At 40.5% G+C, this 15,752-nt stretch overlaps 1 protein-coding gene across 10 annotated transcripts in view; it reads left to right on the top strand.

Annotated features, from left to right (window-relative positions):
• HECW1 (HECT, C2 and WW domain containing E3 ubiquitin protein ligase 1) overlaps nt 1-14,241 on the top strand; it is a 265,618-nt gene extending 251,377 nt beyond the window's left edge. For all 10 annotated transcript variants that reach the window (XM_035316511.1, XM_035316510.1, XM_035316515.1 and 7 more), the window contains 2 exons: nt 551-749; nt 9,017-14,241. In XM_035316511.1, the coding sequence (XP_035172402.1) occupies nt 551-749; nt 9,017-9,128 (311 nt within the window). In that variant the 3' untranslated portion in view covers nt 9,129-14,241. The remainder of the gene's footprint in view (nt 1-550; nt 750-9,016) is intronic.
• The last annotated feature ends 1,511 nt before the right edge of the window (nt 14,242-15,752 follow it).

The following is a 15,752-nucleotide window of genomic DNA, read 5'->3' as shown; positions in this document are numbered from 1 at the left end:
ACTCAGCTAACCACAAGTACAGCTGGTCCTCCAAGTTATTCTCGTCCTCCTTTTTTTTAGTTTAGCTATTGAAACAGATTTAGCCTGGGTTTATGCTGGCTTTCACTAGCACAAACCAAGGCACAGAGCCCCTCTGGTGGGAGGTTTGCCAGGGAAGAGCTTGCAGCCCCAAGCTCCTCTCCATATGTTGGACACTATTGCAATCCAGAAGAGAATGCATTTGGGAACCAGAAATTGTCAAGTCATTAGGACTCAAACTGTGTGACGTATCACAACTGGTCTTTTATACCTCGTGCAGGTAGTCCCAGTTCTTGCCAAGGAATTTGTAAGAAGCTGATGTACATATTTCGATTTTTGGATTTCAGATGAGTTAGTCATATTATCCTATCCAGAGCCAGGACAAGGTGAGGGCTATGATCTACCACTCATCAAGAAAAAAATACATTGTTAGGTCAGGATCTTTTCAGTAGGAGATCTGCTTGTGAGAACATATTTCATTGTTACACTAAAGGGTGTGAATTTAATTTCTCTCTCTTGCTTCTTGGTTTAGGTTACCACGATGGACACATAGTAATACGATGGTTCTGGGCAGCAGTAGAGAGATTTAACAATGAGCAGAGACTCCGGTTGTTGCAGTTTGTCACTGGAACATCAAGTGTGCCATACGAGGGCTTTGCAGCTCTCCGAGGGAGCAATGGACTTCGTCGCTTCTGTATAGAGAAGTGGGGAAAAATAACCTCCCTCCCAAGGTATGTCCTGATTAGGATATAAAAACAGAAGTGCTGTGAGAAAGATGAGCCTGTACTTTGTTATATCTCTCTGCCAGTCAAAGATAACAAATATAGCAAGGACATCTTAAAATAGCAAAGAAACAATTATCACATTTTACTGTAATTATATTCAGAGAAAAGTGTTTTTCTTTTGCTGTTTTTCTGATTGGCAGTCTCAATTTAAACTACTTTGAATCCTGGGAAAAGGTTACGGTAAAGGTTTCCATATATCCAAGCCTAGTTCTTTTATTTTGATTCTGTATTAGATCTAGACCACCAGGAGCTTGTCAGCTGATTCTGTTCCTTTTACTTCAAAAATACTAGTTAAAACACTTGTGAAGTTACAGAGCCACGAAAGCCAGAATCCACCTCTGATTTTTGACCAGAGACCTAAGAGTAATCCCTTCATTTGCTCTGATGGTTCCACTTTTTCTTCACAAGGAAGCTTAGTGGAGGGACTTCAGACTGTGTGGTGATAATACTCAATATGTTACATCGAGTTCAGCCAGCCTGAACTAGAAGCAAATAAGCCATAATGTCATACAGAACCAACAGACTTCACGGTGCTTCCCAAAGGAGGGGTCATCTTCCTTTTTAAGTACAAAGTAACTGGGACACCAAGGGGTAGTCTTACTTACTAAGGCTACCCAAGAGAGCTGTGGCACTGCCAGCAATAACATTGAGCTTTGAGTTCTGCTTCAGCACTTTATCCATGACCAGCACCCATCCTTCCCTCCTGAAGTGAGTCACCTTTTCTTGAACGTCTCGGCCTAAGACTCTACCCCACTGAGGTTACAGAACATTTTTTCATCTCTGAGATTAATTTGCTGAGTGGGCTTTTTACCAAACATTTGCCCTCCAAAGGATGGTTTCTTCCAGCTCTCCAGGAATGTCTATTCACATTTAAATTATTCTTCTGGAAATGAACTGGAAGCCAAAGCAGACCCTGAAACCCCCCAGACATGTTTTGCAGCTTACCAGCCTGCATTCACAGTTTACTCTGGTGACTCTCTGCTGGCCAGGGTTGGCTAGAATCAGGGCAAGTCTTTTGCAGAAAGGCTCTAGACCATCCAGGTAAGAAGGCATTTTCAGAGAGTCCCTTGGGTTCTTATCATTTGACTTTAGCTGCAGTCCAAAGGAGGCTAACTACTTTCATGGCACACAACAAAAATCTGTTCTCACAGACTTGCAGATATATTCAGGCAGTCAATTAACTGTGGGTCTGATCCAGTTTTCTAGTCACTTGCCATCCATTTTACCCAGAATCATACTGTAAGGATGGACTTGAGAAGACCTCCAGAGTTCTCTGGAGAGGAGAAGTCCAAATCTGCTCACTGCCTTAAGTCCAAGCCTTCCCGTGTTTATGTAATGGGGATATGCAGGAGCTGGACCAAGGGTGCTGCATCAGCAGATGTTCTGAGATAACATCTTAAATGAACTCCCTGTAAAGTCAGGAAAAGGGAAGGAAGTGTTTTTAAGGCACAAATCATCTCACCTTAACACAGGCTTTTAAGATATCTTGACTGAATCACACCTGGTACGTTCTGATTTATTTCCATTGACCATAAAGACTCTACAAAGACTATAGAGAGACCTAGAGCCTACAGGAAAGCTAGATGTAGGCAATGAGATTTAAAAACGGGTGGAAACATGTAAGGTCAGTGAGGTGACTCATGCCCTCTGAGCTTCAGCTAGCAATGTGGAAAGAAAGCCTAAGAGCTGCAGTTTGCTCTGCATAGGCCTGATCCTTTTGCAGCACAGATATATACTCTGGTTCTGTGTAACGGTTTTGGAGCTGACCAAAAAGCATTCCTGCCTGTAGGCAGGCAGCAACTGGAGCTCACAGGCTGCACAGCATTTCGGCATAAGCTCTCGTCACTCCCCACAATGGGAAGGGGCAAGCGGGGAAGGTAGACCTTGGCATGTGCACAGAAAATGCCCTGGGCTGACCCATCAAGTTTTGAAAAGGTAATTGACCTCTTTCTGCTCTGCTTAACTTTTTTTGTGAACCTAGGCATTACTTATGACCTAAATTCAGTTAGCCTCGAGATATTCACATTAACAGCTTTGTGTTTGTCTGCTGATCGCTGAACTTGTTGCTCTCCCTGAAAGAGGCCTCTTTCCAGGTGAAAGTTGTTAGCACCTTTTAGAAGTCTCAGAGCCCTGCGTTCATTTTAGCCAGGGGAAAGAGAAACAACACTTGCTCACGGGAATAAACACAGCTTGATCGCTGTAAATTACTGCCTGTATTTTTATAAAATTATGGGGTGCTGCCAAGTATACACAGTGTTAAGAAATACATAAAACACACAGACTAAACCTGGAGGCTTTCTAAATCCTTAGTTAGGCAACTAAACAAATGTTATTTTAAACTTTTTTTAAATGCCTGATTATGGTTTGCTCGTGTTTATTTAGATTTACTTACATATTTACTTAGACTCAGAGGCTAAAAAAAGTCGTATGTCATATCCTGTAGGCCTTTAGCCCCTGTGATATAATATGAGCGTAACGTTAGCTGTTTAAAATAACCCACAACAAATTCCCTTCTACCTCTAACAATTCCTACAATTGTACAGAAAGAGTTACCTTGTTCCACATTTTCAATGTCCTAGGAAAAAGAACAGCTCTCTTGTGTGTCTTAGCAATCATCAGATTTAGTCATACATGTGATCAGATACAGACTGCACCGCTTAATTACTGGCCTTAGTTTTTAGGCCCTGCCCCCATAAACACAGTGCTGTGAGAGGTGTTAGAGAAGCTTGCATAAAGCTGATGCGTTTGGATTTCCTGCCATCCAGGTAGATGGTGGGTCCCTGGGGACAGGTTATTCTGGCCCTTGGGTTTTCAGGTGTCTTACAAAGTATTGAGATAACTTCTAACTGCATAAGAAGAGTCCAGGACTCCTCTTGTATCCTCTTACTCCTGCTCCAGATGGCTGAAGTAGTTGGGCAACTCTGCCTTACGTCTTGTTCTTTCGCTTTGGCAATGGAGCATGCAACTGCTATTTGTAGTGAGCAAAGATGTGGTAATACCTAAGACAGGCATTACTGGTGCACTAGCAGCAGAGATGTTGCATGCACAGAAGGTGTAAATCGCAGAAATGCAATACTTTTCAAAGAATAACCACTAATACAAAGCACCTAGAAAGCACTGTGGATAAACAAGACTTTTTTTCAGGAAGGTTGAGAATCCCTTAATTCCATTCTAAATTTACTGGTGCGCTTGTTCATCAGTACCAGTTCTTCTCATGCAGGAACAGGTAACAGCAGTGTAATATGCTCATTTAAGACAAATAAGCGAGATCACACCAGTAGTTTACTTACAGAGTGTGTCAGTAGCAAACACATTATTCCTATCTGTACTTACTTTGAATCCACACACATTAGAAAGATTGCCACTGTAACACCAGACCTCCAGATGATAACCCTACAACAGGCTCCAAAGAGAATGCCAGTTTTACTGTTCTGTTGCTGTAAATGTGCAGTTATGGTTTCTTCCAAACTGATGGAGCATATCAGGTGAAATAACACTGAATAGGTAACAGGTTCAAGACCTCGTTCTTCAAGGCTGGCTTTTACTTTCCTCATTTAATTAAAAAAAAAAAAAAAAAAAAAAATTATTCTTAAATAAGAATTACATATTTTAATTCTTTTAACTGACTTTGCTTTATGCTCTCTGGTGGATTGAATAGAGGTGAATGGAGAATTCTTCCAGCTACACCCCCTTCTGAAGCACAAAGCCTCTTCTTCCTGGGATATGTAGATATACAGCACTAAACCAGTTTTAGCAGTGGTTTTGCAAAATCTTTTCTTTGTTCCCTCCACAACCTTACTGAACAGACAGTGGCTTTCAAGTAGGAACAACATAGCTTCATCTGATATCATGGTAGCAGAACTCCTGACCCAAAACACACCTATGCAAAGAACTAGCAGTGCTTTCTAATACAGCTGTTGGAGGCAACAGCCTCCTCTTAAAATCTCAGCCTGCAAAGTGTTCAGCCTACAAATGCCACTGCCCCAGCTTCTGGTTGTGCTCCACACCTGGCCAAAACTCATGTGAGCTCCAAGGTTATTTCTCTTTGTGTGTCAATTAAGTATGGACTTCAGCATGTATCCCAGTGATTTATATAATCACACTTGACGCAATGAGGCCACTTTCTCCATCAGTGCCAAGTTGCAACTACCCTTTCATCAAAAGAGATTTTCATTCAGCAGCGTGATACTACCAGCATACTGTCTGCGGGTTATGTATGATAAAGATTACTAGTGCTAGTAAATATCTGATCTTTTGTAAGAGAGTTCTGTCCCTCTCCATTAGATAATCAACTATTTAATCACCCCAGAATCCCATGTAGCAATTAAAAAAAGATTGTGTGTGACTACAAAGAACTTGTTCTCCTTTGTTCCTCCTTTCCCAATGGACTGAATGTGTGTGTTTTGCTGTCTTCTGTCTTCCTTATCTCCCATTCTTCTCTTTCCTCTTTTTTTTTTTTTTTTTTCTCACATACAACAGAAATACCATCTACAAGTCGACATCTATCTATTGAGCAGTGGTCTCAGACAGCATATGTGTTCCTTCTTACAGACAAAAGGAGTAACAGTTGATACCTGAGGGTCCTGAGGTTGATCAGAGGGGTTTGCAGGGTCATCTAAAGAAAGCAAGGTGAAAAGGGAGAACTGCCCAGTTTCTGCCTGACAGACATGGTTATGTCGCTCACCATGCACATCTTGCAGACCTTAGTTGGTAGGTTCAAGCTGTAAATAAGATAGGAGGGAGTTCTGTTCACGCTTAATGGCTGTGCACTCTTGTCATCATGCAGGTTGAAGAAAGTAACAAAGAAAAGAAAAATGCAGAAAGCTTAAAAAATATACAAGTATTTTTTAGAGAGAATTCTTAAACAGAAGGAAATAACATAGCACTGTGAACAGTGAGTGAGATTAAAGATTAGACCACCAAAACTGCTTTGAGCAATAAAGACAGACTGCCAGGAAGAACAAAATTTTAAGTGATCCATTTACTGCTTTACTTACTGGAGGATGAGGGCATATGAGGGTCAGAACTGGTTTGTATGACGATCTTGCATTTTTTCTAGAGAGGCCAGAATCCTTTCCATAAAAGCTCTTACCAATCTAATTCTTATTCCAGACCTCTCACTCCATGAACACCCTCTCAAATGTCAGCAGGCTTACATGGATGGAGGCTTAATTAAGGGAAAAAAGACTTCTCTCATTGCAGTGACTGTTTCTTGCATTGCTGATGTAATGTTTTCACCCCGAGATGTGCTGCAAGCCCAGTACTAGAAAACAGCAAGTGTCCCCTGAATTATGCTTACTGTAGTCACTGCCACTGGGATCAATAGTAGGAAATCAACACCATTCAGGAAGAACTTGTCCCTTTGGAAGACAAGGCGCGACACTGAATATTATGGAAAATGCCCTTTCCTCTTCATTGCCCCTGTGGTGTCACACGCCATGTGATATAACGGAGTAGAGACTGAGCCATTTGTCTTCAGTCCTGTTTGGAAAATAAAGGTTTCAGCTTTCAGTTGCAAGAGGCAAAGGCTATGCACAGCAATGCTGAGGAGAGAAGGAACAGTGAAGTAGAAGTGGTCCTGATCAGCCCCCTCTTTTATTTCAGCTAAGGCAGAACATGTTCAGTAAAGCAAGTAGCCACTATCTCTTGCCTTTGAAGCAAAGAACCAGTTAGGCCTATCACAGAATGCATTCCAGATAATTTTGCACATAATTATCTTGTAAGATTGAGTGGGCTTCACTGGCATCATTGGAGTTATGGTGGATCTACGTTAGTTTCATAGGAAAGAATTTGAGCTCAGGTTTTGTCCTTTAGCCAGCAATATATTGTGTTTTGAACCTTAAATAGGTAAAGTGTAAGCCTAACCTGCATAGTACTCCTGAAAATAAATTTTCTGTCTTGATTTGATGGGGCTTTTTGGAATGAATGCATTTTTTTTTTGTATGAAGTTGTTGAACTGGGAAATAGAAGTGTGTTACTTGGCAAAATGCTTTAGTATTTCTCCTAGACATTAGCTTTTTCTTCCTGTCATTGTAACAGTTTCTTTCCACAATAAATTCCTTGAGCCCTACTATAGAAGAGCCTATGTCAGTAAACCCTGTCACAGGAGAAGGAACGGATTTTTTTCTGAGTTTGACTAGGTCAATGACTAAAAGTCAACAGCGCTTCAAGGCTTTCTTAAATGATATGAAATGAGGTGGATCAGTTGAGATGAATGCCTACAAGAAGGTAAACGTCAGAGTCAGTGGTTGTGGATATGTCTGCAGCACATAGTAAGATGCATGACAACAACGCCTGAGGTGGTTTAGTCTCGTTCAGCTAGGTACCACGCAGAGACATCACTTTAGGCTTAGGGAATGGGCATTACCACAGTCTGCCTTCCTGAGCAATCGTGACTATACTGCTTCCAGTTCTGGAGCCAGGCAGCTGAGCACCTCAAGGCCAATGCTCTGAATGGCGCTCCCCTACCTACAGTAAATATGTCCTGAATGGACTGCAAGAATCCTTCAGTTAATCAACTCCCAGTGGTTGATACCTGTTGGCAATGAGTTGTAGCAACAACTTACACTGCCAAAGATTGCTGAGATAAATAAACAGTGCAGGGTTACTTGTGGATAATACACATCATCTACCACATTTAATTTCAAGGACTATATTAAATAATGGCTTTACTAATGTTCATTTTCTGCTAGCTCTCATGTGCTCCCAGCTCATTTGTGCAAATTCTGTGTTTATTGTACACCCTCTCTGAGAACAACCAGCTAGCAAATCTTCATTCAGGAGGGAAAAAAAGATGGTAAAAGCTCTCCTAATTGAAGTTGTATGATGCGGTGAAGATTACGTGCCTCTGGCTATTTCAGTTGCCTGATTGTTTTTAATGATTCACCATCAGTGCCTGATAAAACTCTCCCTCTGAATCTGCAAGTCTCAGGCCAGCCCAGCTACCAGCATCATGTTTTTCCCACTTTGTGGGTGGCCTAAGAGATGACTACCAGAGTTTAAAATAGTTTCTCCAGTATAGCTTTTCTGCTTCACTTTTGAAGAAATGACATTGTACCAAGGTATGAGATAGAAAAGCTAGAAGTAAAACAACTTCACTGCTTCTAAAATACTAGGGATCAGAAGCTTAGACATTATTAGACACCGAGGCTATGTTTCCATATGCGGGGTTTTGTCAATTCAAATTTATCAGAGGGAGCAAGAGGGAACAGAATGACTTCTATCATCGTGTTAAACTCAAGGCAGACTGAAAAACATGCAGCAATTTTAATGAAACTGTGCCCTCCCTGTTTGATGAATGAGCTCTACATTTTCCTGTCAGTGGAAATGGATGAACTGTTGGGGCAGGGACAGTTTCTTTGCCTCACATTTGTATATGAGGGTCAGGCCTGCATCTGGGTCTAATTGCTGCTACCAGTAAAGCTGCAGCAAGGTGGAGGCATGCATGGAGCCCATTCCATGGCTTCCTTTGAAGGTGCTGCCAACTGGGGGAAATACAACGAGAGAACTGGGAGAAAAGAGGGTCATCATGTTGGCAGCAGGCTCTGCACAAAATATTTTGCTTTTGCCTTGGCTATTGCAAATAAATTACATTTAAAGGCCAGGCTTACAGCAGATGGCCAACAGCTGACAGGGAGGAACATTTTTAAGCAACCTTTCTTCTTCAGTTAGCTGAATGGTCTTTTACCAGTCAGCCCTGCCTCATTATAAGCACATTCTGAACCCACTCTGTCAATATCATTCATCATATTACGCCAGTCGACTAGCGCAAAACTTACTGGTTGCTCATGTTGGATGTACAGCTGAGTTGCACTTTTTGGTGGCAGTGGGGCCAACTCAAGGCAACCAAAATTATGGTAGAGTTTTCTCTGTCAGGGCCTAATCCCAGCTCCTCGGTGACCTCCAGCATTTTCCTCTGTGAAGATCCCTGCAGATGACTGCAACATCTAATGCAGGGGTAGCAGAGAATGAAGTTATGTTGATACTTAGCTTGTATCTTCTTTTTGAAATATCCATGTGTATGTGCACGTGTTTTTCAGTTCATCAGACTTTTGGGGAATTAAAGAGTTTTACTTTAATGTTAGAACTTCTTTGATCTCTCTTGAGTGAACTTGAATGTCTTGAATCTCAGTAGGAACTTACTTTCTCAATTCTTGTTTCCTCAAGTATTTATTTAGATTAAACTTAACATGTAGCATGTTTTCCTTTTCCAGGGCACACACGTGTTTCAACCGTTTGGATCTTCCACCTTACCCCTCATATTCTATGCTGTATGAAAAGCTGTTGACAGCTGTTGAAGAAACTAGCACCTTTGGACTTGAATGAGGGGGTTCAGGCACTTCTGGTGTTTCTCTGGCTGTTGATGTCATCTTTCCTCTCCAACATCATTTGATCTTGGTTTCCCATGTTTTTATTTTTGAAAACAAAAAAAAATCAAGATTGACAAAAGCTGTGCATGAAGAACTGCCACTCTCTAAGATCTAACCTTCATGCTTTCATCCTGTTTCCAATGGACTGCTAGTCTGTATGCAATAGAAAAACAACTGTCTCAAGGTTTCTGTATATCTCTACATACCTCCATTAATAACAATGAAAATACAAATGCAAGTTACACTACACTTGACCAAATGTTAATAAATGTTTACTTCCACCTACGTTGATTAAAAAATAAAAAAAAAAACTCATCAAGCATTCCAAGCTTTTATATGCCCACATCTGCTAAATCAATCCACAGCCCATCTTACTTCTTAACAGTTGAATCCAGTACTAGGAGCTGGTCAAATACATCTTCATCCATCCTTGTTTTCCCTGTACATATTGTCCATCTGAGAGACACCTATGAACAAAACTGAATTTTTTATATACGAACTCATGATCCACATCAGTTGCATCAGCTGGAACTGGCCCAGATTCATGGTGCAGATAAGACCTTCAAAAACTAAAAAACAAAAACAAAAAACCTGTAATGCAATGCAAAGCATAACAGCGATTGTTACGATTGTTCCTTGCCAGTACTGGAGAGAACTTGCACTTCAGAGATATTGGGAGGGGCATCTCTATTGTTATGTTTACCACACAAGAAGCACAAGATTGTGCACTCTAAAGAAGGATCTCTTATTATGTAGCATAAAGACAAGGCTCCCTTACCTTAGTATCGTATATGACAAGGCAAAGGGGAAATAAGAAGAATGTTCTAATCTTATGAATACCCGTGGATTCTGTTTACCAGATCTTTGTTTTCTGATGTTTAAAATGCTCCTTTCCAAATGAGAAGTCTAGACAATCCCATCCCCTGTGTCAGAAGCCATTTATTTTCTGTCAGACTGGGCTAATCTATGGTTGCTGGTGGTGGTTTTCAGTTATGTCATTTTTCTTTTCTTGTTCAGTGCAAATCTCCATAACCTCAAGAGTGGCTGAAGACAGAAGGTTTTAGTCTAGGGTCTATGGAATGAGAAGCTGCAGTGAATGGGGGTGCTTGTCAGGGATGAAGGGGACTGTAACTCTCATACTGTGAAAAATTTGTTGTACTTCCTCCTAGAGTAAGCCCAGAGGCCCTCCAGCCGTGTTAGGTACTACTAAACTTAAGATGGATCTCGTATCACTTCAGGCAGAACCCTCTTCAATTTGACGTACTTTGCATTCCAACTCTGAAACCAGGGAACGAAAAGAAAACAGCAGGCTTGTCTTTGGATGGCGTTTGCTGTGGTTATTACAGTCTCACTGCTCTGATTGTGTTCTACTTATTAATATTTGCCGCCCTTGTTTTCCAAGACTAATCTCAGATTGAAAGTGTTTGTCTTAACTGGGAAAAGGAAGTAAGAAGTATCTTTACTTCTGACGCCAAACACATTAAAGGATCCGTGAAATAGGAAGTGAGAGACATGTAAAGGGTGAGTGAAGGTAAGTGATAAGGTAACATCATAATGTCTAGCAGCTCACATGAAAAACCACACCTCCGTGGGTGTTGTTACTGTTGTGTGTTAGCTGTGATTCAGAAAACTGTAAATCAGGAGATCAATTCAATGTCTGACACATCTTATTCCCAGAAGTTTTAGCTCCAGAGGAAAGAACTGGACCCTGCTTTCCCACTTATTTATTTATATATTTATTTATTATTGTTATTATTATTATTATTACTTTAATGGTGGCTATACAGAAACTCATTGCACTTGAAAAACTTCATTCTGTATTTTAGATCATTCTCCTGCTTTGATTCTTAGTTCAGTAGCTATCTGAAAGTGATGGACCCAAAAATATGTTTCTAAGCAGAAACAATAGCTTTTATTAATGATATATAGAATATCTGGGATATCTAAATTGGCCCATTCGTTCTATTTCTGTAACATTTCAGCCAGTTTTATAGCAATTAATTGTATGGCTTTTACCAAGGACCTATTTTATAGTCTGTGTTATTATTCATGCTGAGTACTCATATTACAGTTGTGTACAGAGATCTCAACTACAGACCAGCTTCATTGTACCAGACACCAAAAAAATGCTTGTTCTTTCCACAAACTAACTCTCGGGCATCGATTCTACATGTCCAGTCAGCCCCACTGCACAGTAGACAGAAATCTTTTTTTCTGAGAAGATCTGTCATGTGCACATGAACTACATCAGTGTCAGTCAAACCTTGAGAGAGTGAACCAAATCTTCTAGCGTACGTAATTTCTGCCTCTTCACCACCAGGCCCCCAAATCCAGTGAGGGGTGTCTGGTTCCTGTTTTATTCCTGGTAATGTTAATGTTACAAAGTTATCTGCACTCTGTCAAGTGTTGGATTTCTTCCAGCCCTAGAAGAACAGACAGAGAAGTATCCAAGTGGTTGGTCCCTGTTTGGCCAAAGAAAACAGTGTATCAAGAGCTGTCTCATTAACACAGTTAAAAGCAGTAAAAATAATAATAATAATAAAATAATAATTTTTTTAAAAAAAAAGTTCAATCTTTACAATGTTGTATAATTAAATTTTTAAAGTATTTAAAAACTCTATTTTGTTAAGAAAAGGTGAAACTATTTTTTGTAGCTTAATAAAAGATATTTGTATTTCAGAGACAGCATCAAAACCCACTGACTGAAAGAAGGAAGGCTTTCTCCTGAAATTCTTCTTCATGACATGCTCTGGCACTCACCACACACCGAGAGCTAGATGGGGTGGCATGCATCGCCACATCTGGCTAATGCCATCTCAAGCAACTTGCACATTCCTGCTCTAGGAAACATACAGCATAGCCAGCTACTTCCCATCAAAATCCTTGGTCCAAAGCTTTCCTTCAAGCACACAAGCTAGGAGTAATGTTAAAAGGTTCTTTTTGCAGGTGTCTGATGACATTAAAGTAACAAGATCATGCAGATGCCCTTGCAGGTTATTTTGGATCTTACACCAGGAATAGAGGAAGACAGTCAATTATTTCATAAAGAGAAAGAAAATGCCATGCAACTCTCTGCCTTTCTTGTGTTGTATCATCCCAGTTTTATCCCCGTCTTCCCAAACTCCCTGCCCCAGTAAGTTTTCAAGCACTGACATCACTTCCAGGATATCCAGCTCGCCACCTCACAGTGCATTCTTCCATCCATTGTATTCATACCGGGGGCTGAATCCAGTCCCAGTCTGGAATGAAGAGGAAGCTGTGCATGCAGGTGGCACTGTAATGTTGGAGTAAGTGAGAGAGAATGATGCTAACAGGCGCCGGGAGGAACCTGCCTCCCTTGCCCTGTTATTTAACCTGCCCATTATGTAATTAATTGCCTTTGTTGTTATTACTGCTTACGCAAGGCATATAGCCTTCCTTGTTCACCTTTCAATCCAAACGTTGTTGCTCGTATGTGTGTTCTCTCCAGGTCTGTATTTTCATTTGTAAAACGCAGACTGTTAACGACAGAATTTCTGTTTTCATTTTTTTTCTCACAGGAAAGACTTTAAGATTTTCCATAGTGCAGACTAACACTGAAATACGTGAGCAATGAGCATTCAAAGCAATCTGTTCATCTCCTTCACCTCTGTTATATTTACACACGGTGTTGGCTAGATAAAGATATGACACCAACATCAGTGGATTTTAAAAGGGAATAGGCAATCCGACAGCTTTCCTGAATCGCGGTCTTTGATAGGAGCAATTAATATTGGTAATTTGTATGTTTGGTTTCAGAGGGCTGTTACTTTTCTCAAAGGGATGGTTGTGATGGTATTAATGGTGAGGGAACAAAGGAATATTGCTGTTGATGAAATCCTGATGCCATATGGGCATTAAGCTGAAGATAAGAGAATAAAAATGAGTAATTTAAGGTCTTCCGCCTTGAAGTAGTCACACTGACTGTTCAAGCACATACGCTATGCAGGATGTGATCCAGTACAAACAACCATACCTTCCTGTTGACTGCATCAGGTCTAAACCTTACAAATGTCACTTGGGTCTGCAGTGCATTACATGAGCACTCAATTTCGATCATGTGGCTGTGCATATTCAGAACTTGACTTTTATGTTCTAGGGAGATCCATGGCTATGACAAGGCAAGGTGTAAGTGATCCAAACTACATCTAACAGAGAAATCGGGAGTTTTTTACAGGTCTGACACAGAGGACATTTTTCACCCAGTTTGCTCAAGTGCCCGTGAACTTTCCGATTAACTGTAGCTAAGGTTTGAGTTCATGTTCTAGCCTGAGGGACAACCAAGGGGAGGAAGTTGGTTTTGCGTTTTGTTGTCCTAGGTTCACTGTAGCAGGGAGTTGACATACCTCTAGCTCAAAACAGTCGGATACTGAATTTGGAAATCAGTTAAGAAATAAACTAAAATACCTACGCACAGTGAAGGAGCTAAACTCATCCTTCGCTATTAATCTTGTGATAGTCTGTTGAATTCCAGAAGTATTAATTTGACTGGAGATATGTTTAATTTCTATTGAAATAATAATAATTTGCCCTGTCTCCACAGTAGTATTAGTAGGACTTCCCAGTCAAGATTGAACACTTTCAGTCAAATGCAGACCAACAGATCTTTCTACAATAAATGCGGTGCTTTTTTATTATAATACTTGCTGTACCTCAGTGTTTGTTATTTAAAAAAACTGTCTGCAATATACTAAATCTGGGATAGGTTTTCCAGTTATCACAAGGTCCAACAGATTGGTTTGTTACTTTCTCTCTAGTGAGTCATGTAGTTCCTTTGTTCTAGTAGCAAAACAGATGCCTGTAGATGGTAGATACTAGGTATAGTAAATATTGTACCATTAGCCAAATTCCCTGCAGCTTCCAATTTCTCTAACAGAAATGTCTGTTATGTTTTTGTTAAAGACTACATCAAGTCAATGGCAGGAATGGTCCTCATTATTGGACTGATTTTGCTTATATTGACAGAAAAATGTCACATGATATTCAGGCTGTGCTTTCTATTCAACCATATCACTATACAGGAATGTCAATAAAATCACTTTGTTATGGCACTGTGTGGACTGTCTATTGCAAATAATTTCTTTCGTAGAGGATGCATTTCACTAGAGTTGGGGGAAGCTGGCACTGGTTGAAGTGCACTGACTTAAGGAGTTGCTCTTCCTCTGCCAGGGCAGGATCTTATCCTTTCCAACCATTGCATTTAGACCTTTCCATTGCTTTTGTTCAGTTTCCTAGGGTACGTGTCTAAAACTTGAGGTTCTCCACGTAAGTGTGTATAACCAAAGCCACCGTGCACTCCTAGACTACCCTAAGATCAGCTCTGCCTTGAAAGCATGTGAGCCTATTCCTCGTTATAGAAAACATCTGGGCAAACAGGGACAAAGAGATACATACCTCACTTCCAGAGTCTAATTACTGCATTACAGGTATGAAATGCAAGTGCAAAGATGATTTCCTAATAGCATATGCTAGGTCTGCATTAAGTGTTGGCAGCAAGTAAGTACCAGATGCTCTGGCATTCTTAGGATGTCACACCCATCTCTGCTCGTCACTGTAATATCTCAGGCATGTTTCATTAGCACATTCCAGGACAGATTAGCACACCTCAGATATACAGTCAGCAGACACCTTGCTGACCATACCTGTTTTCTTACATAAATGGCGCCTCATGAGGGATAATGGTAGAAAAAGAACTGCAGGAAAGCAGTTCAAATACGAGCAACTGTTTTATCAGTATCAAATATGAGCAACTGTTTTACAAGATAAAAATAAACACCAGCAGAAGACACTCCAATGAAAATGGTAAGCACATCTTATTGAAGACAGCCCTTATTGAAGACCCGTCTGTGTGTTCTTGCAGGCGTGTGAAGAGGGAGCGGGGGGAGAGGGCACTTATGATACTAAGCTACATTTCTCTCATTTTTTCACAAATAAAGGAAGGAAAAAGCAACATTTACTAAAAAGCAGTGACATGAGATACTACTGATCATTAGGGTACTCCAGAGGTGGCGGTTTCTGCAACAGTGATCCACTTATGTGGCTGGAACTATGTCTCTTACAAGAACCCATTTTATGATACATGTTACTGAATTTCTGTTAAAAGACACAGTTGAGTCCACCTGAGGCCTCCATACATACAACAGGTGCCCTTCTGGCATACTAACAAAACTCCATAAACCTATAGGATGTTACAAATCAATAATAGTCCCTTCCCGCCCTGTGGTACCAAAATCATAGTTTTTTGCTAAAGCGGACAGTAAATCAGCTTGTAGCCTGACATTCATTCTTGTACAAGAGGACAGATTGGACAATAGCTGTCATTTGTGGAGAACAAAGGAGAACAAAGCCACAAAGGATACGCTGCGTCTCCTCTAATCATAAATCCTTCTTGAGCTGCAAAGCTGCACTCTCTTTTATTGTATTAATTTAATTCTGGTAACCTTCAAAATCGATTCTGCCTGAAAATACCTTTCATGGGGATATGAAAATGAAGTGTGTGGTTTTGTTTGTTTAGTTCCTATCCTCTTGGAATTAAGTACTGGAGAAAAAAAATTATACTTTA

This window comes from Oxyura jamaicensis, chromosome 2 (assembly GCF_011077185.1).
Source record: "Oxyura jamaicensis isolate SHBP4307 breed ruddy duck chromosome 2, BPBGC_Ojam_1.0, whole genome shotgun sequence".
NCBI classification, from domain to species: Eukaryota; Metazoa; Chordata; class Aves; order Anseriformes; family Anatidae; genus Oxyura; species Oxyura jamaicensis.
This window is presented reverse-complemented; position numbering and strand designations above follow the sequence as displayed.